This window comes from Artibeus jamaicensis, unplaced genomic scaffold (assembly GCF_021234435.1).
Source record: "Artibeus jamaicensis isolate MK-2021 breed Jamaican fruit bat unplaced genomic scaffold, CSHL_Jam_final contig_519, whole genome shotgun sequence".
Taxonomy (NCBI): Eukaryota; Metazoa; Chordata; class Mammalia; order Chiroptera; family Phyllostomidae; genus Artibeus; species Artibeus jamaicensis.
In genome coordinates, this window is record NW_026521871.1 from 53,777,098 (window position 1) to 53,804,012 (window position 26,915).

Here is a 26,915-nt window from a genome sequence, read left to right on the forward strand (position 1 = left end):
AAAAACCCAAGATCGAGCTCTAGCTCCAATATCACAAATACAACACAACGTGTAGTAAGGAACTGTGGGTCCTAATTTCCTCCCTCCTTAAAAAGAGATTAATACCTACCTTTCCAAATTAGAAGACAACCTGTCGGAAATGCTTGGTAAATTATTAACAACTAGATGATGTCAAAGGATTATTATGGTTCACTGCCAGACTCAATAGGGGATATAATAACCCCTTGCCATCAAGATTATTACAATTTAGCAGGAGAGGCAAGATCCTTCGCAGAGATAAAATAATACAAAACCTGTAGCATGAACTAAGTGATATGAGTTTAAAAACAACCACAAGGACCAGAAAGGCTTTGGAGGAGAAGCAAGAGCAGGAAGAGAGAAGAGAATAGTCCATTTCAAGGATGAAAAACACAGAAAAAAAAATGAAGATGCCAACAGGACGCAAATGTTTCTTGGACTGAGACCATCTGAGTCAAACAGATCTCGCACACCAGCAAGGGAAAATAAAATGAGACAAACGGTGGGGGGGGGGGGGGGGGGATCTGGAAAGCCAGAGAAATTTAAACTTCAAGAGACAAAAAAAACAAACAGGATGCCCTAAGGTCTTCACTAAGAGAATGAGACGACAAATTCAGAAGAGGGACTCGGGGCAATCAGCATGGCAGGTCTGCTCAGAAAGGACTTTAAAGGGGAGCAGCAATTCTGCTGTGAGACCATGAGGTGGTCTAGTGTGAAATGACAGGGGTATGACAGGGGTTCACTGTGTGGAAAAGCAGAGGGAGCATGAAGTCAGAGAAGAAAGATGCTTTGAAGAAAGAAGTCCATGCAACTAAATGACTCAACTAATGCGACTAATGAGCTGGGAAAAAATAGGAGTCAAAGCCAAAAATCAAAGCATCAGGAGACTAGCTGGATAGCAACTCATTTAATATCCTTTTCCCAAGAGTCCAAAGAAAAGCCTCCATGCAGCACCGTTGGCCAGGATCTTTACAAACACAGAATTATACACACTGTTTGACGTGGGCTTGCCAATGCTGGCTACTGGAGGGAACCAGAATATGCCACCCCAAAATGTGCCTCTTTGACTGAAAGATTATTTTGAGCTGAAGGCAATTAAGAAGCAGCAAACTCAGAAAAAGCTGCCCACTTTCTGCCTAGAGGCAGGATACAAATTCTCCTTTTACTGGAGATTAAACTCTTACCATCCTGAGAGGGCACCAGAGCAGCCTATGAACAAACCCACTCGTTCCCTCCCGTACGTTTATGTACGGACTGCCACTCTTAGAAACCTAAACTTGCTTTCCTTTTCCTGTCAACAAATTTATTGTTGTTGTTGTTGTTTGTTGAAGATGTTACAGAAACAGAGACTTTAAGCAATCACCTTGAGTTACTTTTCTCTTGTGTGATGTACAGTACGTGTGTTAATAAACTGTTCTTCTCTTGGTAATCTATCTTTTCGTTAGGGTCCAGCTAAAAACCGAAGATGAGTAGAAGTAAATTCTGTTTCACCTCCGATATCCTGGCCACACTCATGTTAAAAGTTATACAAAACCAGGCCCTGGCTGGTATAGCTCAGTGGATTGAGCGCGGACCTGCGAACCAAAAGATTGAGGTTCGATTCCCAGTCAGGGCACATGCCTGCGTTGCAGGCCAGTTCCCAGCAGGGGATGCACCAGAAGCAAGCATATATTGACATTTCTCTCCTTCCCTTCCCTTCAAAAGATTAAAAAAAAAAAGTTATATAAAACCAGAAACAAGGAGACTACTCACTGATAAACCAGATCTGTTCATGTTCACTATGTAATGAGCACAATGTTAAGTGTTTCTGCATAATTTGATTCAATCATCACTGCATCTCTCAGGTGGGAACTACTTTTGGCCCCATTTTATAGATGAAGAACCAAAGAGTGGGGAGGACAAAACCTGCCCAAGGCCACGAGGGAGTAAAACCTGCAGACAGAGTCTGGCTCCAGGACATGGGGTTCAAGATCCTGTGACGGGAGGTGAGCGACCAGAGACCCCGACTGCATCCTCCCCCAGGACTGATCTAGAAATCACACTGTCCCGGCCAGAACCCCTAAACATGGCTTTGCTTAGAGGTTCATTTCGAGGGTGATGGAGTGAAGGCCACATTAACTGCCTCAAGAAATAAACCCAGCTGTGGGGCAGTCCTACCGTAACTGTCTTCCAGGGGATTGTTTTGTGGCGTAAAGGCTGAGGCACTGGTTGGTGCGCTGGGGAAAGAGAGCAGATCCTCCAGGTCATCATCACGGTGCACCTTAAAGGGGTCTGGAATAAAGAGAGGGTTGAAGGTCCCGGTGACTATGACTAAGAGAAAGCGTTCCTTATTACCCAATGAGTATTGATTAGTTACACGTGTGTTGTCAATAGTAACTTAAAGAAATTGAAATAATGTCACTGTATGGAACAAATCAATAAATATTCACTAATTGGAAATCAGCTTTGTGTCTGTTATAAGTTTGATGGCAAAAAACACCCATATATAGGTGGAAACAATAAGCTGGGCTCTCAGGTTGGTTGACTGTGACACGGAGGCTCTGAGGCCACTGTTCTGAGGCCCTTCGACAAGCCCTTCCTTCCACCGCTTCCAGGTCTAGACAAATGCACTTATGCTTTTTGTATCCACAGATTGGTTTGAATTTTTATAAAAAGTGGGTATAAGTCTTAGTTTTCTACTCTGTAAAATGAGGATAATATATATTTGGAAGTTAGGTAAGAAACATATATAATATGTATATAGCCCTGCCTGGTGAGGTCAGTGGATTAAGCGAGGGCCTGAAAACCAAAGGGTCACCAGTTCCGTTCCCAGTCGGGGCACATGCCTGGGTTGTAGGCCAGGCCCCTGGTAGGGGGCACAGGAGGGGCAACTGCACACTGATGTTTCTCTCCTTCTTTCTCTCCTTTCCTTCCCCTTTTCTAAAAAACTCTCTTAAAAAATGAAATAATACGTATATAAAGGCTATAGCACCCTGGCTGGTGTGGCTCAGTGGATTGAGTGCTGGCCTTCAAACCAAAGGGTTTCCAGTTTGATTCCCAGTCAGGGCACATGCCTGGGTTGTGAGCCAGGTGCCCAGTAGGGGGCACTTACGAGGCAACCACACATTGATGTTTCTCTCCCTCTCTCTTTCCCTCCCTTCCCCTCTCTAAAGATAAATAAATAAAATCTTTAAAACAGAACAGCTGGAGTACTGTGGCACAAAATGGGCACTCAACAAATGGTGCTATTAAATGCTGATGGACGGAGACTTCCCTTGAGGTGGTGAGCACACCATACAGTGGACAGATGATTGTCAGGATGGGCGGGGTAGGACAAAATGGCGGCCGAACTACAACCCAGAAAAGACGGCTGACGTCAAACCAGGGAGCCGAAAGGGTGGGCTTTATCCACATAGCAACCTGAGCCCAAGGAGAACCACCAATGATATATTGCCACTTTGTTCAAAGGGGACCAATCCCCAGCTCCCACAAAGAGAGCCAACCAGAATAAAACCCCGCCACATTCCCTGCTGGGGCACGACTTCCCCGGCCCCACTCCGAGGACCTGGGAACCTGGCCCGGGGCGCAAACCCCAATGAAGCTCTACACTGCCTAACTTCGTGGCTGATTGGCATTTCTTCCTCAGCAGAGCCTAAGAAAACCTTCCAATGATGTGTTATGGAATTGTGCACCCGAAACCTGTACAATTTTGTTAATCAGTGCCACCCCGATAAATTCAATAAAAAGGAAAAAAAAGCAAATGATGCTAGTATTATTATAATTCCTTTTGGACGCATTAAGGTTCAATGAATACAAATTTCAGTTAATTTACTCAATTCAAGTTTTGAAAGGGAGAGAACCAGAGGCACGTGTGCAAAAGACCAGATAAACAGTGAGGAGTAAGGATCACCTACATGTTCAGGGTTAATAACTGTACCTCGATTGTCCGTGACAAGCTGTTTGGGGCTAAAATGCTTTTATCTGAGTAGTGGTTGTGGATTCTTCATGACTGCATCATGGCTTACACTCAGCAGTCACAGACAAGCCTACTCACCAGTCTGGATAGGATTCACCACTTGCTCGGGTTGAAAGCAGAAGTTTGTACTTTCTGGCCAGTTTTGGTTGTTCTGATATCCCTGGTAGGCTATTTTCTCTTCAAGGAATTCAGTTGGAGACCCTGGAAATAGGAAAATGAAACAAAAGTTACAAAGTACCATTGTTTTTCCCTCCACTAGAGTTTCTGTTAAGTATTACAAGTAGTACAATATAACACAATCATACCTGCTAGTGCCTTTGACAAAAAACTTTACATTGAACAAAATTGTCAAAGGCATCATTTCGAGTCACTACAATTTTTTTTAAAAGCCAGATCCAAAGAAATGGGGAGCTATATTATGTTCATAAATGCCAGACTCAATATTCTTAAGAAAACCATTCTTAAATGGGCCAATAGAGTAAAGGCAATTACAATGAAAAATCCCGGCAGAATTTTTTTAAGGTACCAACAACATCATTCCATGATTCATATGGAAATATAAAAAAACATAGAAAAGCCAAAACAAACGTGAAAAACAGCAAGCTGGAGAACCTGCATGACCTGATTACAAAAGTTCCTACAAACACACAGTCACCAGGACGGTGTGGTAGAGACCTCACACCAGATAAACAGAACAGGCAGCGTTCAGAAACAAAACCTACGCAGTGCCGATCAACTGGTTCTTAACAAAGATGCCAACACAACTGGGATGGGGAGAGAATGCACTGGTCTCAACAAATGGTACAGAAACAACTGAACACTTACCTCACACCATAAACAACAACTCCAATGGATTAAAGACCTAAATGTAAGGAGCTAAACTAAAAAAACTTTATAGAAGAAAACATAGGAGAAAAGTCCCTGTGACTCTGGGTAAGGCAAAGGCAAAGGTTTCTTAGATTGTCACCAAAAACAATTCATAAAAAAAAAAATTGATAAACTGGACATCAAAATTTAAATCTTCTGCTTTTCAACAATACCATTAAGAAATTAAAAGAAAAGCCAAAACTGGGAGAAAATATTTGCAGGTCATATATCTAATACAGGACCTGTATGCAGAAGAGATTAAAATCTCTCATAATCCAATTATAATTACAATCTACATTAGATAAATTTTAACAAATTCATTCATCACATTAAAAATGTAATATTTATACATAACTTAAATATTGGTATACAGTATTTGTTCAAAACTGTGTTTAGGCATTTAATATAGGAAAAGTAGCTATTTCAATCTAACTTTTTGTTACTTTCAATGAACTGTGTATACAGTTTTTATTTTCTGTTTCCCTATATTTTATTTGTTCTGATTATATATTTATTAAAATATTCTTTGTCTGTTGAATCTAATAATAAAAACACTTGGAAAAAAGAAATCTCTTCACAATTATAAGACAATTTAACTTTAAAATGAGCAAAGTATTCTAATGGACATTTTCACCAAAGAAACTATATAAATGGATAATACACACATGTAAATAAACTCATCATCATTAGTTGTTAGAGAAATTCCAATTAAAATCCCTATGAGAGGCTCTGGCCGGTAGCTCCGTTGGTCAGAGCACTGTCCCGATACACCAAGGTTGCAGGTTCCATCTCCAGTCAGGGCACGTACAAGAAGCAACCAGTAAATGCATCAATAAGTGAAGCAACAAATCAATGTTTCTTTCTCTCTTTCTCCCGCCGCCCCCACTCTCCTGCTTCCCCTCCCTCTAAAATCAGTTTTTTTAAATCCCTGTGAAGACTTCTGGCCAAGATGGAGGTGTAGGTTGATACACCGTGCCTCCTCACCCAACCAAAAATAAAGACAATGGCCCTGACTGGTGTAGCTCAGTGGATTGAGCACAGGCCTGAGAACCAAAGGATCATGGTTCGATTCCCAGTCAGGGCACAGGCCTGGGTTGCAGGCCAGTTTCCAGCAGGGGACACAAGAGAGGCAACCACACACTGATGTTTCTCTCCCTCTCTCCTTCCCTTCCCCTCTAAAGATAAATAAATAAAATCTTAAAAAAAAAAAGACAACAAAAATTTAGAAACAAACAAAAAAAAAACTACCAGGACTGACAGAAAATTGAAATATATGGAAGTTCGACAACCAAGGAGTTAAAGAAGAAACATTCACTCAGACCAGTAGGAGGAGCAGAGTCAGGCGGCCAGGTGGAGCAGGGTCCTGACAAAGTGGCATGGCTGGCAGACCCCAGGTGGTCCCACATTCACACACAGATAAACCAGGCGAAACTGGGGAGCGAGACAGACCGGGCAACCCAGGGTTCCAAGGGGAAATAAAGCCTCAAAACACAGACTGAAAACACCTATGGGGGCTGAGGTTCTGGGAGAGACTCCCAGCCTCACAGGAGAGTTCCTTTGTGAGACCCACAGGGTCCCAGGAAGTACACAAACCGACCCACCTGGGAATCAGCACCAGAAGGGCCCAGTTTGCTTGAGGGAAGCAGTGGAAGTGACTGAAATCCAGCAGAGAGTGGAGCAAGCGCCATTGTTCCCTCTCAGACCCTACCCCACATACAGGGTCACAACCCAGAGGCTGGGTTGCCCCACCCTAGTGAACACCTAAGGCTCTGCCCCTCACTATGTAACAGGCACATCAAAACAAACAGAAAAAAGGTCCAAGTGAAAGGACAAATCAAAACTCCAGAAATAATACAACTAAGTGACGAAGAGATAGCCAACCTATCAGATGCACAGTTCAAAACACTGGTGATCAGGATGCTCACAGAACTGCTTGATTTTGATCACAAATTGGATGAAAAAAATGAAGGCTACCCTAAGTGAAATAAAGGAAAATGTACAGGGAATCAATAGTGATGGAAAGAAAACTGGGACTCAAATCAATGGAGTGGACCACAAGGAAGAAAGAAACAATCAACAGAAGAGAATGAAGAAACAAGAATTCAAAAAAATGAGGAGAGGCTTAGGAACCTCCAGAACACCTCTAAATGCTCCAACATCCAAATTATAGGGGTACCAGAAGGAGAAGAGGAAGAGCAACAAGTGGAAAAGATATCTGAACAAATAATAAAGGAGAACTTTCCCAATCTGGCAAAGGAAATAAGACTTCCAGGAAGTCCAGGAAGCTCAGATAGTCCCAAAGAAGTTGGACCCAAGAAGGAACACACCAAGGCACATCATCATTATATTAGCCAAGATAAAAATGAAGGAGAGAATCCTAGAAGCAGCAAGAGATAAGGGGACAGTTACCTACAAAGGAGTGCCCATCAGACTGTCAGCTGATTTCTCAAAAGAGACCTTACAGGCAAGAAGGAGCTGAGAAGAAGTACTCCAAGTAATAAAAGGCATGGACCTACATCCAAGATTGCTCTATCCAGCAAAGCTTTCATTTAGAATGGAAGGGCAGATAAAGTGCTTCCCAGATAAGGTCAAGTTAAAGGAGTTCATCATCACCAAGCCCTTATTATAGGAAATGTTAAAGAGATTTATCTAAGAAAAAGATAAAAAGCATGCATAGTAAAATGACAACAAACTCACGATTATTAACAACCACACCTAAAACAAAAACAAAAACAAACTAAGCAAACAACTAGAACAGGAACAGAACCACAGAAATGGAGATCACATGGAGGGTTAGCAACAGGGGAGAGGGAGAGGGAGAAGGGGGGAAGAACGTACAGAGAATAAGTAGCATAGACGGTAGGTAGAAAATAGACGGGGGGAGGGCAAGAATATATGGGAAATGTAGAAGCTAAAGAACTTGTGACACATGGACATGAACTAAAGGGGGGGAATGTAGGTGGGAGGGGGTGTGCAGGGTAGAGGGGAGTGAAAGGGGGAAAATGGGACAACTGTAGTAGCATAATCAATAAACTATATAGAAATAAATAAATAAACAGAAATCCCTGTGAGACACCACTACTGCTGATCTTCAGGCAAACTGCGGGGGAAGTGGCTGGACAACCCCCGAGGGATTAGACAACTCGTCAGGCTGCCTCTAGAAGCACGTTTTCTCCCCCAAGGTCACCTATTATTTTCACGGCACCATTTAATCTGACTTCACCTATGTGAAACGGTTTGGGGAAAAAGGAGAGAAGAATGAAGCCTAACAATTCATCCTAGATGCGCACTCCTTCAGAAACTAGACTTGGGAGAGGGTCTTGGATACCTGAGGGTTGCTGTATTTCCATTATTCTAGGTGAATGATTTAAGTTAATAAATTCACACTACATAGCAAACTTCTTGGGAAGAGCTTTATAAAAAGGATTAGGAGCCCCAAAAGAATTCAAATGATTCTTTTTTTAATTGCATTTTTTAAAAGATTTTACTTGTTTATGTATTTTTAGAGCAAGGGGAAGGGAGGGAGAAAGAGGGGGAGAGAAACATCAATCAGTGGCCTCCACACGACTGGGGAACCAAAGGAGGGAGAAAGAGGGGGAGAGAAACATCAATCGGTGGCCTCCACACGACTGGGGAACCAAACCTGCAACCCAGGCATGTGCCCTGACAGGGACTCGAACCACTGATCTTTCACATTGTGGGACATCGCCCAACGCAGCCACACCGATCAGGGCAGTCTAGCATTTCTAAAATAAACTTTAAAAGGCTAGTTATTCTGCTTATATTTCTTACCCTTTGGTATAAACCCATGAGTGGGTACCCTATTCCCTCATGTTCTGGAGAAGGAATGGGCACCTCTGGCTTTAAGGTGTGATGGCAGTGGTTGGTGCCCCGGCACAGGGGCGCTGCAGCGCCACCCACAGGGGCTCTCGGGAGCAGCACTGAGGACGGCCAGCTCCATCATGACAATTCATGATAGAGCGGGACCAGAATCACAGAGGCTCACCCCCACATCTTCATTCACTGCTGCTGACCTGATTTCCTTCCCAGAAACCCACAGCAAAAGCAGGCAGACGCCCCTGCACAGGAGGAACAGCCTTCAGAATAAATGTGCGTGGTTTGGGTTTTTTTTTAGCATAACTGCAACCCAGAATCTATTTCAGTAAAAGAATGAAAAATGGAATTCAAAACAAAAGGCAATTTACATAATGTAACGGAAACAACTCTAGACACCTTGGTTCTCCTACAAAAGTAAAATGGGAAAAGATAGGGGCTAGTTTCTATTTTTCGGAAACTGGGGCATTTAACAGAAAGGGCAAGTGACTAAAATATTAAAAGTACCAACTGATTAAGTAGTAATATCTAAATATCAAAGCCAGAATAAATCTATCAGGTAAAATGCATTCCAAGTGCAAATAAACCAATGGCGTTTACTACAACAGGATACAAAACGTTCATTGTTTCAGATTCTACATTGCGACAACCTTGAAGAAACCACCATCTGTCAAAATCTGATAACAAATCAAAAGAATAGCGAGTTACCTGGAAAAAATAAACTATCTAAATTCTCTTCTTCTTAAGGACACATACATGCAAAGCATACATGAAGTTTGTCATACACTTCAACGCAGACAGTGCTGCGCCAGACGGGCCGCGGGGGCCACTGCCTGCCATCAGAGCCTTTCTTAAGGGGCATTAGAGAAATGTACACACAAGCCTGACCACTAAACTCTACTAAACTCTTTTTGGGGGGAAGCTATGCACATTTAAAATGTTAACACTAACACTGAGTTTATTGTTGTTATTTTAAAATAACAGTTTAAAAGTCTCTCAAGGTTAATATCCAGTTTGGGAAATACTGATATAACCCATATAAATAAAAGCTCTTTGGGGTCATTCACAACTTTACAAACAGTTTTACTGAGGCACGACTGATAGGAAATAAGCTGCACATCTTTAAATTGTACAGTTTGATGAATTTTCACATATGTACACCATCACCTCAAAGGTGAACATGTTCACCTTCCTCAGAAGTTTCCTAATTTTTAAGCGTGAAAGTTGTCTTGATAGTAAAAAGTTTGAGAACGGATGACTTAAGAGCATTTACAGACATTATCCATAGAGAATTCTGCTATTTATCTGGAGACAAGTAAACAGATAAAGAAACCAGAAAAAACACAAAAACCCACAGACCAGGGCAGAAGACTCAGGTTCTAGTCCCAGATTTTTGGAGGGACCTCAGTTAACCCACTTGATAACTGAACCTCAAAGTCCTCATCTACATCACGGAGGCCTTACACTAGTTCTGGTCTCTTGGCCAGTCCTGCCAGTCTCTTAGTCCACACCCTGCCCACTGCACTACAGACTCAGGCACAACCACCACTCTTCCAGCAACTTCCGCCCATACCTGCCCCCCACCGCCACCAGGGCAAGAGTTTGGGCTTGTGAATATTTCTGTGATAGACACTTAGCCATCTGAGAAAGAGAAAATACATAATACAATATTTCACGAAGGGTTAAATTGTACGATAATGTTTAAATTACATGGAAAAAGAAGAAAATTAATGCTGGCCAGCAAGCTTCACTGGAAAGACAGAGCAATTTCAGAATGTGACATTTTCAATTACTGTTGACGCTGTAAGAGACACATATGAAAATCTCTTTATTTATTACAAAGCTAAAACAGAATTGATTGGGGAAATAGTGTGTGTACATCCCTACATATATTACAGAATGATAAAGCAACTATGGTAAAATGTCATTGATTGGTAAATCTAAAAAAATCACAAAGGTCCTTTGATTTAGTCTATTCTTGCAACTTTTTTTATACATTGAAATTACTTCAAAATAAAGGTTTAAGTGACAGAGGAAAGCCAACGCCTCAGAGTTGCAGCCAGCTCCACTTTTTCAATGAAACGTTCCTACCCCACTGTATTAGGATGTCTTTCTTCCCTCAACAGGCAAAAACAGCCCACCGACCTTTCTGATTTGAAACTAACAATACTTCGCATCCCTAAAATGGCCGGAAGACTTTTTTTTTTAAGAGTTCAGAGTCCTAACTACATCTGAAAACAATGAAGCATCCGCTGAAGGTCTCCAGCAGAACAGAGGATGACGTCTGGGGTAACAGTTTCTTTTCGGTTCCCTGTAAGTCAAACAAGCATGCTTGTCTCGGAAGCGTCCTAACACATTACAGAGTGTGCTTGCTTTGCTTCCACCCAAAAAGAAGGTACAAGATGCCGCCGTGAGCCCAGAGTACGGCCCACGCTGGCAGAAGTGAGCCATAAACACTACGCTGTTTTCAGGGGCCCCTTCTACCTCCCAGGCACTGGATTTACTACCACACTGTATGTACACGATAAAACCATGTGTCTTTACACTACTTCCTTTCTTGTTCTCCAAAGAGGTTCTTACATTTACTGTCCAGCATCCTCTGCCAACATATGAGCTCTGACTTTACAGAAAATAAAATTATTTGACTGTCTTTTCCCTCTACTGCAAAGTTAACTATGTAAGTCTGTCGTTACTTTCCTTCTTACTTATAAGGAAAGCGTAATCCTCCACCTTTAATTTTTTTAATTGAAAAAAAAAAACACAGCTAAACTAGAGAATATGAGAAATCTACGTCTATCTCCTTCCTAGCACAGCACTTAAGCGCGTATGCCTGTGATTATCTCCCCTGCAGTCCAGACCGCCAACCTCCCAGCTAGGCTTGTTTTTGCATCCCTTCTTTCCTCGCTTCTCCTCTGGGTATAAGCACACCTAAATCTCTAGCACCTTTAAAACACAAACAAAATCCAAAGTGCATTAACAAAAAAAAAAATTCCCCTATAAAAGAGTCTGTGAATTAGATTCCATTTTTTTAAATCCAGTTATTTAAAGACAAACAGGTGAAGTAATGGGGGGAAGTGCTGGTCCTTTACGGATGCACGTTCTCTGACTCAGGCTTGGGGGAGGGGTACGTACTGCAGAGGGAAGGAGTCACAGAGCTGCTCAGGGGTGCGGGTGCTGCCCTCGTGGACGTGTTTCTCAGCACCTTAGTCACAGCAGTGCCTCCGGGGCCTTCTTGTGCAATCTAGGTCACATATACACAGTCCACTCCAATATTCCTGTCTCCCTGAGCCTTTGAGTCCCTCCCTTTTTGTCTCGCCAGGGAAGCTCTGGCATCTCTACCTCATTAAACATAGGCCACGTGTTGAGTCCAAATTTCAGTGCACCAACTCAGTGACCCGTTCGAGCCACTTCCAGCCAATAAAGAACTACATCCTATCCTCCTTGGTTGAAGATGCTTAGAATATACTTCTACACACGTTCCCCCACGTTCTATCAATTTAACCTATTATTACAGATATTGTAAATATTTTGGGCTTTGAAGGCCATATAATCTGTCACAGTTCCCATGAGCAACGCTAGTTTGAATTGCCGGTTCCACTTAGACACATTTTTTTTCAATAAATACTGTACGTTTTCCTCCTCAGACAGTCTTAACCTTTTCTCTTTTCTATCTTTATTGTAAGACAAAGACAGTGCATAATACTTTGTTATCAGCAAGGCTTCCTGTCAGCAGCAGGTTGTTAGTGGTTAGGTTGTGGGGGAATCAGAAGTCATACGCAGCATTTCGGCTGCGTGGGAGGCAGGGGAGCGCTGGTGCCCCTAATGCCCATGTCCTTCAAGGTCCAGCTGTACCCAGCTAATGCCACTGCAGCACAGAAGCGGCCACAGGTGATACACAAACAAGCATGGCTGTCCGGCAAAGCTGTGTTTATGGACACTGAAATGTGAATTTCACATGACTTTACCATGTTACAGCCATGTAACGTCATAACCCCAAGGCAGGACCACGGGGGATGTCACCACTGAAGTGGATTCCTTGTATTTGACAGGGATTGTGGGGTCCTAGAAAAGCAGGAGCCTGGGGGCAGCACTTACTTGCCAAGACAAGGAGGTGCCGTCTATCATACACAGGCAGCAGGGCTGCGTCGGTGATCAGAACACCCCAGCCCGCCAGGACCTCGAGTGGTAGTTACGGCAGCCCACGGACACGTGGGCTGGTCCGTGCAGCAGGGGAAAGCTCCACCTCTGACGGTAACAACCACTCTGGTCGAGTCATAACCTACCTTCCGGGTTCCAGACCCAAACCAGGTCACAAACCAGAGCCTGCTCAGAAAGGATCCTGCATTGTTTCCATAAGGACTGCAAATCCTCCTCCAAGCTTCCCCAAAGCCCATTTACTACAGTGACTGCGGATCAGAGAAAAGGAAATACCCAGACCTTTCAGGGATTACTAATTCCTGGGGACCCAAAATGCCACTGTGGCTTCCCGGTCAAAGTGAGGGCTAACAGTGGTCAGGCACCAGGTGGAGGGCTTGGCTCAGGGCCAACTCACAGTGGACCCCGCAGTGGCCCTGTTTTGTGGTCATCTCCTCAGTTCCCACATACCCTGGAAACAGGCACACGTGACAACAGGCCGAACTCCCGTATTCGCTCTCCACCACCAACTAGCTGGCCAAACGACAAGGGTCGCTATGGAGGGGGCTAACCGGGAATCCACGGGAACCTCCCCTCTAAACCAAGATATTTAACCAGAAGCAATACTATAACCCTAGGATAGCTAACGAGTATAAGGCCACTACCAAAGAGAAACGAAAGTGGTGATATCTCTCACATCCCCATTTACCAGTGTGGCCTGTGCAGAGGTCAGAAGGATTTGGTGAGTGGCTGTGAACTATCTAACTTAGCCAGGAGATTATTCCACCTGGCAGCTGATGCCCCAGATATGGCACCTTTATTGGAGCCAATAGGGGCCCGGATAATGTCTTTTTTCCCCTACCAATTTGGCAAGGACCGTCAGAAGCATTTTGCTTTTACATAGACATGAGCCTTGCCTTAGAGCTACGTCAGTTCCACCTTCATACAGCTCAGAGACCTTGGACATTGTGACATTCCAAACAATACGACACTAGTCCACTGTACTGACATTATGTTAACTGGGTCTGAGGAGTAGAAAGTAGCTAATACAGAGGCTTTAGGAAGAGGATTGGAGGTAAACCACAAAAATTCAAGGGCCCTTCTAATCAATTAAGTTTTTTAAATAAATGGCTTGAAGCAAGTCAGAATTTCCCTTCCAAAGTGAATGATGTTACATCATCAACAATGTATAAAAAGGTACAATACTTGGTGTGCTTCTTTGAATGTTGTAGACAACATATTTCACATGGAAGGACTTCTTCAATCCAACATATTTGAAGTGTCCATGACAAATGGGGACGCAGAATGCCCCGTTCAGAGAAGCACAGCCCAACCTTCCAGAATTTTGGAGAAAATCTCCACTCTCTTCTGCAGACAATCTCTACTTTTTGAGGAGCAGCTGCAGACTTGCTATTGGGTGTTGGCGGAGACAATGCCTGCATCTGAGCTGAGGGCAAGGGGACTCTCAAATAGGCCAGAGAAGAAAGAAGTCACTGATCTCAACTGCGGTCTCGTGACTAATCACTGTGATGAGAACTGGGATGGCTTTGTCTTTTTTTCTCTTTACATATGTTTTGTGTTTCCTTATATACTCTAACCATCTTCTTCTTTCTTCTTCCCATTACTGTACACTCTCAAAAATTAACGTCACAGTCAGACTCTTGATAACAGCAGCCAAAGGGTTACTGCGTCTCGGCTCCACTCTCCCCTTCATTGCTTTACTCGTGATCATGGAGCTGGACCTCATTACATGTCTCTCCTTTGTCAGTTGGCACGACGTTAAGCTTAGTGGAGGCTGCTGGAGGAGGGGGCTTCTCTTCCAGCTTCCTGGCTGCTTTTCCATCATCTTGCTCCCATGGTGCTCTGCTGCGGTGCAGAACACACAATGGTCCTCACCCCAACAGGTTTCAGTGGACACTCACATGAGCATCTTCCCAGGCAGTTTCCACCAATGCCCCAACCTGGCTTCCCGGTGGCCCAACACCAATTCTGCACACAGCCTCCTGCTTGCCAGCCTTAACCTACATCAGTGCCTCAGCAAAAATCTTCACCATCCAATGGAGACATCCAAGGTAAGAAACTAGCTCTGGGAGAGAATTGTGCTCCTCCCAACTTTTCCGTGTACTCGACCTGAGTCCTAGGGGTAGTAACTGCTCCCGTATCTTCCATTCCTACACACTTTAGAGTTCTCTTTATCCCTCAGTAGTGAATTCCGTTTGAGTTGCTGCATGGTTTCTGTCTCCTGACTAGACTTTGATACATATACTGAGAATTAAAAACAGTACAAAGGGCCCTGGCTGGTGCAGCTCAGTGGATTGAGCGCAGGCCTGCGAACCAAAGGATCGTGGTTTGATTTCCGGTCAGGGCACAGGCCTGGGTTGCAGGCCAGTTCCCCGCAGGGGACGCATGAGAGGCAACCATTCATATTGGTTGATATTTCTCCTTCCCTTCTAAAGATAAATAAAATTAAAAAAAAAAAAAACAGTGCAATGGCTTAAATTCACATTAGAAAATGGAAAGTGAACACGAGTTTTAAACCAGACAGTGAACTGGAAACGACAGGTGACACTCTAATGAAAAGGCTACTTTGCGCATAAGAAAACACACTGGGTTTCTGCTGTTCGGCACCAGTGACAGCAGCTGAAGCTGCGACGGCAGAAGCCCTCACTCGCAGAGAAAGGGGAGGCCAGAAATACTAGCTTTTATCAACCAAAGGCAGGATTCTCCAGTGAAGCCTCTAAGGGTCTACTGCCAATATCTAAATTCACGTAGCTTTGCACCTTCTTCTCATTGTCCACGGCTGAAACTTAGTGGAGAACCAGCCGTGTCAGCTTTTTGCCGACAAAAGTCCTAAATTAATTCCCTCACAATTAACAAAGCGAAAGCTCTTCCTTCAGTTTACCCGCAGTTCTTTTAAAATTCCACCTTCAATTCTGTGCTCTAGAAATAGAACATCTCCAAAGACACAATGGACACCAGATGTGTTCTAGTTACACCCAATGAAAACACTGTTATGCAATCATTTAAACAGGAAAAAGGGCTGATGGCCAAACAGAGAATGGCTTATTGGCAAAAGCACTTACTGGGCCGAATCTGTAAAGACTTTCCATGTGAACATTAATCATCATCCTAATATCCCCTTCGACCAGGTTACAGAGCACTGAACATATTTTCTCCCCCTTAACCCCAAGGTTTCTTTTGTTACTAGTTCACCTTTTCTAGAGGAGGAAACTTCAGCTCAAAGAGGGCAAATAACTTGCCTCAGAGGCCAAAGCCAGCAGGTGCTACAGCTGGGCCTGCTCCTCTGGACAGCTTTCTCAAATTTAAACAGATCACTACAGGGAACTTACTTCCAGAAAGACATGTGCCAGTACCTGGCAAAAATCACTACAACTATATCTGGCCTTGCTCTTTAACTTTCTGTCCCCATGGGAGGCCTGAGAGAGAAAGGACCACCTACTTAGAGAAAAATGCTGGTGAAGATAAGAAAAAAAAGCATAATCAAACCATTTATTATGCACTTCACAACGCACAAAATGTAGGTCAGGTCATCTTTCTGTCTGCACAGAAAACAGCAAGGTGGCCCGTTGCTCTTTTCAGCATTACACACAACAGCCACAATGGCAGAGATAAGTCTGTAACTTTTCCAACAGCACGGAAAGGTCACAGCACAAGGCTCGATTATTTAAAACAGTATTTTCAACCTCGGCGACAATGCTTTAGCCATGGAAACGTGTCAGGTAAAGAGGGAGACAAGACATCATTGCGAAGCTCGCACTGTTGGGGAAACCGGCAGTCACAACAGAGCGAACAGGGTGAGGGGCCCCGTCTCAGGGTTTGCCACCGGAGAGAGGGGCTGCTGGCCACCCCGCCTACGTGCTACGGAAGCACAGCCCAGGATCTATGGGCTCAGGCCCTGATGCGCTTCAGAATCAGCAGGAACGTGCAACAGCGGACACCCCCTCCCCTGCGGGGGGAGTGCGCTGCTTCTCTAGCAGAGCTCGGCTCCACAGGCTCCTTCCTCAGGACCACATCTCTATCCTTCGGGGTTTTCGGGTTTTCTGATTACACATTCGACAAGATGATTCATTGGAAAGCTCCTGAGCACCTGACACTGTTGTGGGTACTGGGCCACAGCAGTGACCGAGACAAAAATCCTGTCCCGCTCATAACATTTGTCTTCTGGTGGGGAAAGTCAGACAAGAAACAAGATAAATAATGAAACTGTGTGAGTTATAAAGTGACAAGTACCGTGGAGAACATTAAAGCAAAGACAAAGGAGAGAAAAATGGAAGGGATGCAGTTTCGGTTAAGCTTAGAGAAGGCCTTGCTGGGAAGGCACAGAGTAAACTATGATGAGTGTACCTGAGGGAAGAACTTTCCAGAGAAAACAGCTAGTGTTCAGGGCCCAAGATGCCCCCCTCTTCCCTGCCCAGCCCAGGCTCATTCAGGACCAGCAGGAGGAACCTGGCAAAGGAAAGAATTAGGAGCGGATGTGGTCGGGGAGACGACAGGGCTGTCACACAGCCCTGTGGTGTCCAGTAAGGACTTTGGCTGTTATTTTGAGATAGGAGACCACTGCAGGGCGTTGAGCAGAAGACTGTGGTCCGCATCGGGACCCCTGGATGCTCTTGGGAATACACGGGCGGGAGCAGCCACGGGGAAGGAGGCGACTCATCTGGACGGTCACTACAATCGCAGTGGCCGTGCTAAGAGGCAGCGGCTCCAGTCAGGACGGGGCGGTGGGAGTGGTGAGAAGTGGTCAGGTTCCAGATCTGATTCTCAGACAGACTCAATATGGTGGGCGAGAAAAAGACGACAGGGGACGCCAAACTAGCCTGAGCAAGTAAAGGACAATCTAATTAGATGGAGAAACAGATTGTGTTTTTTGTTTTAGTTCGTGGAGGGGAAGACCAGAGATATAGCGAAGAAACTGTTCAGGACACCTCAAAACTGAGATGGCGACTTTGTATCAAGTGCAATTTCCAGTTTCCTTAGTTCTCAACAAACCTCCTCATTGAAGTTAATCGTTATATGGGTTTACAAAATGTTCCTTATGGCTATTCAGCATTTACATAATGTTTATATATTTGTGCATTTCTCTCTGCAAATGGACAAAAACTTGGACAAATCCACAAGACAGCTAACATAAAGCATTACTTGATTCTGAAGAGGTCTGTCATGCACACAATGATGCATTTGAAAATCATCTTTTTAAAATGAGCTATTCATTTCTATAACTTTTTAAAAAGATTTTGATTTATTTACTTTTAGAGAGGGGGAATGGGAGGGAGAAAGAGAGGGAGAGAAACATCAATGTGTGGTTGCCTCTCATGCGCCACTTACTGGGGACCTGGTTGCAACCCAGGCGTGTACCCTGACTGGGAATCGAACTGGCGAACCTGTGGTTCACAGGCAGGTACTCATCCACTGAGCCACACTAGCCAGCGCAGAATTCCCTTCCTTTTTAAGGTTGAAAAACACTCGTGGTGTGTATATGCCATGTTTTGTTTATCCATCCATCTACTGATGGGCACATGGGTTGCTTCCACCTTTCGGCTATTGTGAATAATGCTGCTGTGAACACGGGTGGACAAATGTATTCGAGTCCCTGCTTTCGATGCTTTTGAGTCTATACCCAGAAGAGAAAACGCTGGATCGCACAGTAACTCCTGTTTTAAACAGTATGGAACTGCCACCATGCTTCCCATAGTGGCTACACCCTTTTACAATCCCACCAATAGTGCACAAGCGTCCAATTTCTCCACATCCTCACCAACACCCATTTTGTTTGGGTTTTACAACAGCCAACCTAATGGGTATGAAGCAGCATTTCACTGGGCTTTTATTTGTATTTTTCTAATGACTAGCGATGCTACGCTTCTTTGCACTTGCTCATGGTGTATCTGCTTCTGAGAACTGTCTGTTGAAGTCCCTGCTCTTTGCACTATTTGTGTATCTACTTCTGAGAACTGTCTGTTGAAGTCCCTGCTCGTTTTCAATGAAGTTGTTTGTTTTGATGCTGTTGAGTCGTAGAAGTGCTTTATACATTCTGGCTATTAATCCCTTATCAGATGTAAGTTTTGCAAACATTTTTTTCCATTCCATGAACTGCCTTTTTGCTCTATTGATAGTGTCCTCTGATGCACGAAAGTTTTTCATTTCCATGTAGTACAACTTATCTTTTTTACTGTTCTTGCCTGTGTTTTTGGTGTCGTATAGAAGAAATACTTGCCAGACGCAATGTCATGAAGCTTGTGCTCTGTTTTCTTCTAAGAGTTTTATATTTTTAGGTCTTAAATTTCAGTTTTTGATCCATTTTGCGGTAATTCTTGTATAAGGTGTAAAGTAAGGGGCCAAACTCATTCTTTTGCAGTTGGATGTCTAGTTTTCCTAACATCATTTGTTAGGAAGACTGCCTTTTCCCCATTAAATGGTCTTGGTGCCCTTGACCGATATCATCTGACCATCCATGCGAGGGTTTACTTCTGGGCTCGCTTCTCTGTTCCTTGATCCACGTACCTGTCTTTACCCAGGACCACACTCTGATCACTGTAGCACTGTGGTGAGTTTCAAAATCAGGAAGGGGAAACCTCTAACTTTACATTTTCAAGATTGTTTTGGCTATTTGAGGTCCTTTGAGATTCCACATGAATTTTAGGATATACTTTCCTATTTCTACAAAAAAGGTGGTTTGGATTTTGAGGAAAAGAAAACCATCTTTTGCAAAAGCACTTTAAATCTTCCTACCAGCAACGGACATGTCACTGCTCTGCTGGAAGCTCCGAGAAGCTCACAGTCGTAGTGATCGTTTGCAGGCATCCTCTCACCCACACCCCAGAACTTTTTATTTTTTTAGATTTTATTTATTTATCTTTAGAAGGGAAGGGAAGGGAAGGAGAGAGGGAGAGAAATATCAATGTATGGTTGTTTCTCACATGTCCCCTGCCAGTAACTGGCCTGCAACCCAGGCATGTGCCCTGACTGGGAATCGAACCGTGATCCTTTGGTTCACAGGCCTGCGCTCAATGCCGAGCTACACCAGCCAGGGCTAAGAACTTTTCACAAGGAATTAATCCTTGAACAATATAAAAAGCATATAAAAGTAGAATCATATTATTCAAATTTCTCCTTTAAAATATTAGAATAAGCCCTAAAATAGATGAAGCAAAAAATGAACTAAACTGAGAAGCAGATAATTCAACAATGATTGTGGGAGACTTCAATACCCCACTTTTGATACTGAACAGAACTACTACACTGAATACCACCAGAAATGAAGACGTAAACAATACTATAAATCGAACAGACCCAACATACCTTTTACAGAACACTCCACCCAAAGAGCACAGAATATACATTTCTCTCCAGTACTCATGGAACATTCTCTACGACAGACCACATGTCAGGCCTAAAACAAGCCTAAATATTTTTAAAAGAATTTAAATCATACAAAATATGTTCTCCAACCACAAAGGAATGGAATTATAAAATGACAACAGAAAGTAGTTTGGAAAATACCCAAGTATGTGGAAATTAACAACATACTCCAAAACTACCAACAGGGCAAAGAAATCACAAAGAAAATCAGAAAATACTTTGAGATGAATAAAAATGAGAATACAACACACTAAACTTTACGAGATACAGCTAACGTAGTGCTTACGGGGGAATTTATAGCTATAAACAGCTACATAAAAAGTGGGGGGATCAATAACCTTCTACCTTGAGACACTAGAAAAGGGCCCTGGCCAGGTGTCAGCTGGTTGGAGCATCATTCCCTGAGTAAAAAGGTTGTGGGCTCAATCCCTGGTCAGGGCACATACCTGGGTTGCAGGTTCAATCCTTGGTCAGGGTGCATATGGGAGGCAACTGAATGATGTTTCTCTCTCACATTGATATTTTCCTCTGGGATGTGATATATTGTGGTAGAAAGAGCTAAGGCTTCTCGTCAGACCAGGTTCAACTGTGAGCTCCATCGTTAACCCAACTGCAGCTTCTTCCAATGAAAAGTGGATATACTGTTTTACATTCAAAAGAGCTTTACAAACTCTGATCTTTTGTACAAATGACAGTTGTTATTAATGACGTGAACACTCTGAGTCCAGACTCGGTAAAAACACGAGATCAATTTTCAGTAGCTGTGTGTGGACGTTGGTAGTTCTGTGAGCAAATGCCCATCTCTCATAGAGTGTGGCTGTATCTACAATGCACTGATTACTTTCCCTTAGGAAGGAGAATGCATTCATACATTACCTATGGAATTACAAATAAAAGAGAACATTTTATATCTACATATACCTTTTGACATAGTGTGGAGCTTTGGTCCACAAAAAGAAGCCAATTACATGAATGAAATTAAGTTAAAAAATTATATCAGAATTGTGGATCACTCAAAGCTCAGGAAGGAGCAATTTTGTCTTATTCAATACAAAACTCCAATGGAAATTGAAATCAAATGTCTCACAGTATAACTGATGCTTTGCTTAGATGAAGGTTCTTAAACTCAGTCCTTCCGCTAGTTTCAAGGGCATCCTACACTCCCTGGAAGTAAGCGGAACATGCTGCATTAATGAGTGTTTTGTATTCTTCTGAGAAGTTCGTCATTTTTACCGGAAAACCACCACTAACAAAAAACTTTTAAGAGACATAAGGGGTTGGTATGCCACTGATGTGTCTCCAACCTGCAACTCTTAGCTGGAGTGAAAGAAAAGAAAGAGCTTTGTTTCCAGGATGTGGGGAGGAGACAGGGGAAGTCAGTCCCGCTGCGTCTGAATCTAGCAACGCAGCGCACAGCTTTACGTCTGGACACAGTTATGCTATAATGTCAGCTTATGGGATGACAGTAATTGTTGCTCAGACACTCTGACATTACAGATCTACTTTCTGTTAGGGTTTCATAGTCTTGGTGCCTTAAATTTTATTAGTGCTAAATCTAATGTATTCTATCCGAGGATTTAAGAGACGGTTTGAAACACCCGGGATCTCTTCCATATCAGGATGTTCTAACAAAGCAATTCTACTGTCTCACTGCCGTCAGGACCCGAGGGGCAGGTATTCAGAGCAGTTACCACAGTAACAAGCCACCTGCTCGGACCACAACGGAAACTCCCAGCAATACTGCCGCCTGCAGAGCACTGGGTGTACTGCACAGCCGACCCCAAGGGTGTAAATAACAGTCATTTGCCTCCATGGTGGCACAGAGGTTTACTCCACAAATAATCTGTGCTTACGTCTTGGTGAGCCTTGACTCTAATGGAAACGCGACCAGTGTAAAATCGAGAATAACCCAGTTTCACACATGCCTTAGAAATGAAAATAGCACCGTGTCCCACCAGCCCCGTATCTTGGCCCAGAACCTCTCTTGCCTCCCCAGTTCCACCATTTTATCCAACCACAGGCAGAATTCACCTCACTTTCAATAATTACACTAATAAGATCCAAAAACTGTCCCCATCACCAAAAACTTTAATCATGGTATACGTATAAGAAAGTTAGTGAAGCTGTGCGTTATTTGTCATTGTACTTAAATTCTTGTGCTGTTTAGAGTTAAACCTAAGAACAGTTGTTAAGCTCTCTTAATAAAAGGAAACAAAGAATATTAAATTGAGCTTTCTTAATAAAAAGACATGTCTGCCGAGCTAAAAAAGCTCTTTATATCACTCAAAGTATCCCAGGCAAGGAGTCTCCAATGTCTCAGTTCGGTCAACATAGTGTATTTGCAAATCCATCTACTAGTATAAAGAACAATAAGGAGAATGGGTCGGGACTGGGGCATTCCACTGAATTCTCCTCAGATGCAGTACACTACATCATCAAGTAATAATCCTACAAGATTAAAACGCTACTGAATGTAACAGTTTTATGTAATAATTCAGGTGTTTCAAGAACACTGTGAACATGAATTTTAATTGCACTGCACCAAATATACATGTAGTTTTAGAAGGTACCTCCCACTGATGGATATGCCACGAAAGCATCCTTTGGAATAACTGCACCCTGCGGCTCTGCCAACTCTCTTTCTCACCAGATGCTGCGAAATAACAAGCAGTCATTTGGGCTTAACTCTGACTGATTTTGGATAGAAGACTTACTCTGAGAATCAAAAACAATAATGTGTCTTGCAAGTAGTAGAAAGACCACACAATTATGGAACTATTACAGGTGGGATAAGTAGCTTTGCTAGACCGAAAATTCATGCCTCAAATGTTTTTCACCACACTCATGTCTTAATCACATTAAACTTCAATAATTAAGACCCCAACCAAAATCCAGTCCATAAGACATTAATGTAAGATGTTTATTAGTGTAATTTAATTAGCATAATGATTACATTAAAATGTCCCAGTATACAAATTGTTGAAGTCTAAAATCACAAAGAATATAAACTTAGGTGCATGAACAAAGCTATAAAAATATTTAAAAACAAAGCTCAACGTTGGGCCAAAAAAGAAGAGAGAGAGAGAGAGAGAGGGAGGGAGAGGGAGAGATTACATACAAGAAAAGTCACATTTCAACAGAGTGACCCCGACCAGTCTGGTCACCTCAGCAGTGAGATTCTGGGCCACTCAGGGGTGACCATCAGGGCAACAGAGCATTTCATTACAGGACTGGCTACTTCACAGACAGCTATATGTAAAACATTACATTTATTTCTTTCAAAATGAAACATCCAAGTGAAACAGAGCAAGCTAACAATATATACCAAATTTTAGCTAGTTGTTAGTAGAAAATTTCAATTCTATAAATTTTTTAAAAACGCTTAAAAAATAAATTTCAAACAAAAACATAATAAAATGAAAATAAAAGTGGAATAAATCAATGTCAACAATGGAGTGTAAGTGCGTGCCTCTGACCACTGCCACAGTCGTACCCAGGATTCTCCACCCACCTGTCACTTACATAAAGAGACTGGTTAAAAGTGACAGAAAGATGTCAAACAGGATTTTAAAAAGCTAACACTACCACTTACAAAACATTCCCTGACCAAAACAAACAAACAAAAAATACAAGAAAAATATTAAGCAGCCACATGCCAAAGGGAAAGGGCTACATTTTATTGATTGGATGCTATGGTCTCCCCCCGGTAACAGTCTCCACACTGCGTCACCTGCTGAGAGAGCCAGGCGAAGCCTTCCCTTCACCGTGCACTTCCATCCTGTGCCTTCTCTGCGAACCCACGGAAGGAATTCTCGACAGAGAAACCAACCCATGTGACCGGATCCTCATGCCCAGAAGAGAAAATGCTCCCTAGACCCCAGAAGTCATTGCAGCTACTCAGTTTAAACTTTCACAATACTTTTATATACCTGCCCAAAAGCAGTTCTGTATTAGAGGATCTAAACAGTGCATTCAATTCATCTCACACTCTTCCTCAGAAGACAATGCCAATTTATTTTTATTTGAAATAATCAGTAGCTCAGCAATTATAAACCTGCATAGTCATTAAGAGGATGGAAAATGTAAAAGAGTATTTCACGTTCCAGAACTTTTTATTTTAAGCCTTTATTTTTTTTTAATATTTTATTTTATTTATTTTTAGAGAAGGAGAAAGAAAACTATCAGTGTGTGGTTGTTTCTCGTGTGCCCCACACTGGGGACCTGGCCCACACAACCCAGGCTTGTGCCCTGACTGGGAGACGAACTGGAGACCTTCTGGTTCACAGCCTGCTCTCAATCCACTGAGCTGCACCACCAAGGGCCACATTCCAGATCTTAAGCCAGAACTCCTCTACGATTTCAAAACATGGCCCATGTTTTATATTCTATTTCTAAAAATCTAACCACAGCTTCTAACTTGAAAAGCTCCATACTACTTCCAAATGGTTCCAGATTTTTTAGCTACTAGCTTGGTAAAATGAGAAACAAAAATAAGGAAGTCTCATTAGACAATCCTGGGAACGTGTGCGTGCAGATGCTGATGCTCACGGTGCGGGACCTCACACGGGAGAGGCCCGGCTTCCGCACCGGGGCACCGTCTGTGTTCGAAGGGGCGCTAGTCCTGGTGGGAGACTGAGTCTAACCAAACAATCCCTCCACTAGAAAGCTAATAAATAGTCCTTCACGGTGTTGCCATTTAGTTTCACCTCATGTTGTTACAGGAAAAGTTATTTTCCCTTTGTAGCAACATCCCAGTATTCTAACATTACTGGATTCCACTTCCTTTAACTTTCTAATTCTTATTCTGATAGTTCATGATCATGTTAAGAAACATTGGTTACAAAATTCCATGCACAATCATAAGGTTGTTAAATTTTCAGGCAAATCTAAGACTAGATGAAGAGATAATTGTTTCATAATAGAAACAATTTTGGCCCAACTTGCAACTAACAAAGGATGATTTAATTTGAGGAAATATTTTTCAAAGTTTCATCGGAGCTCCTCTAAACCAGAAAACTTTGAATTAAAGTAGCGACCATTACTCAGATCTTAGTAAAGTGGGGAACAACAGAGGCAGCCTAAGGGGGCGCCCTTCCCCAACAGCAAGCTGGCAGAGGGAGGGAGGAAGGAGAGCGGGGGCGTTCGCACAGCCCTGGCGGACCCGGCCCTTTATGGAGGTACACATTCACATCAGGGTTACCATGTCCTGGGGTGTGTGGGAGATCTGAAAACGCAATGAAAAACGCCAACTAAAAATGTTTAAGGAAAAGAAAAATGTGAGCTCGAATTAAATGATAAAATGAGTTTGAAAAGAGAAAAAGAAATGAAAAACATTAGACGACCTTTATAAAAATACTAAAATTAAAAAGACTCCATCTTGGACTTGTGTTCAAACTAACGGGAAGGAGGCTCCACCAAGCCCTGCAGAGGACAAGAGGAAGCAGGTGGTTTGCTCAGGCATCAGCAGGGAGAGACCCCGAAGAACTACCCTCGGCTTCTTCTACATCGTGTCCAGGGAGGAAAAGCAAAGCTCTGCAAAATGCTGAAGGTTTTAGAAGTGGAACGGTGCTTAGGAAAGATCACTGGTCTGGTGTTGCCGCAGCCCCAGTGTTGAGAGACACTCTAGGCTTCTAGGAGGAGAAAAATAGAGAGGGAGGAAGAAGCAGGAAGGGGAAGGAAGGGACGGAAAAGCACAGGTGGTTAGTAAACAGCAAGTTCAACATAGCAAGGTGCTCACTCGTAAACCCTCTACATGCTACCAGTGGGACTGAGCTGCTCTTAGGACTAGAGATAACATTCTGAAGGAAACAGAAATGGGAACTTTCAAAGTGGCACCAGTTAGTAATGGCCAAATTAGAATGAAGTCACCACATGCTCCAAATACATGCACTCCTCATTCCCTCCCTAGTCTTGCCCACCCTCAAAGAAATGTGCGCATCTTCAGCAAAGCATCTGCTTGAATAGTCACATTCAGAACACGAACATCTGCCCAGCCAATGTATTCTACCCACGTGGGGAGAGGTAAGGTGTCCAAGAGCAGGAAGACCTGCTTTTACAATCTCCCTGGGAAGTTCATTACCAGCAGGGTTCTTTTTTGCACCCAGGAAACTAAAAGTATTAGAACCATAAGGGCTGGACTGTATGTTTTCCCTGCTCCTTTCCCCTGTCCTATTAAGACCTGGCAGTGGGAAGCAATTGCCACAGAGAGTTCGAGCCTTGTCTGGTCATACTTGACATCCTGCTGGAGAAGAAACCTACTCTAGTTTTGATAATCGTTTCCTTCCTGGATGAAAATGGCATCCGCTCTTTCACCAGCTAATCAAATCAATCCCCTCACAGCCTCTGCTTCCCCTGGCACTACCTCCTGGTTAAAGAGAGCTGCATTTATCCATTTTTTAAAGTTCATGTTCCAGCTTCTTCTCCTTTAATCACAGGGATATTTCCACATATGTTTTCTTAAAACCAAATGACATAGACAACTTCACGTTCAAAGCAGGCATACAAAACCAAGTATAACTACAATTATCAAAGAAAGAGAAAATTTTCATTTCACAAAACTGGAAGATACAATGGCATTTCTGGTTGTTTCTTGCTTTTAAAGTGTTCGTAATTCGTGAGTTGCTCACAAGGATGTGAATGTCACTAAGTAAAACTAACAGTCACAACGAATAGAACCTAGTCACCAATAAATCTGAAGATGCAAAGATATATGCAAAATAGAATAATG

The 26,915-nt window shown here is 43.0% G+C and overlaps 1 protein-coding gene across 18 annotated transcripts in view; it reads right to left on the reverse strand.

Annotated features, from left to right (window-relative positions):
- The window catches only part of MAP4 (microtubule associated protein 4), a 142,966-nt gene that overhangs the window by 46,734 nt on the left and 69,317 nt on the right, over positions 1-26,915 (reverse strand). For all 18 annotated transcript variants that reach the window (XM_053669153.1, XM_053669147.1, XM_053669145.1 and 15 more), the window contains 2 exons: positions 4,052-4,174; positions 2,176-2,289 (listed from right to left, as the gene is read on the reverse strand). In XM_053669153.1, coding sequence (XP_053525128.1) covers positions 2,176-2,289; positions 4,052-4,174 — 237 coding nt within the window. The remainder of the gene's footprint in view (positions 1-2,175; positions 2,290-4,051; positions 4,175-26,915) is intronic.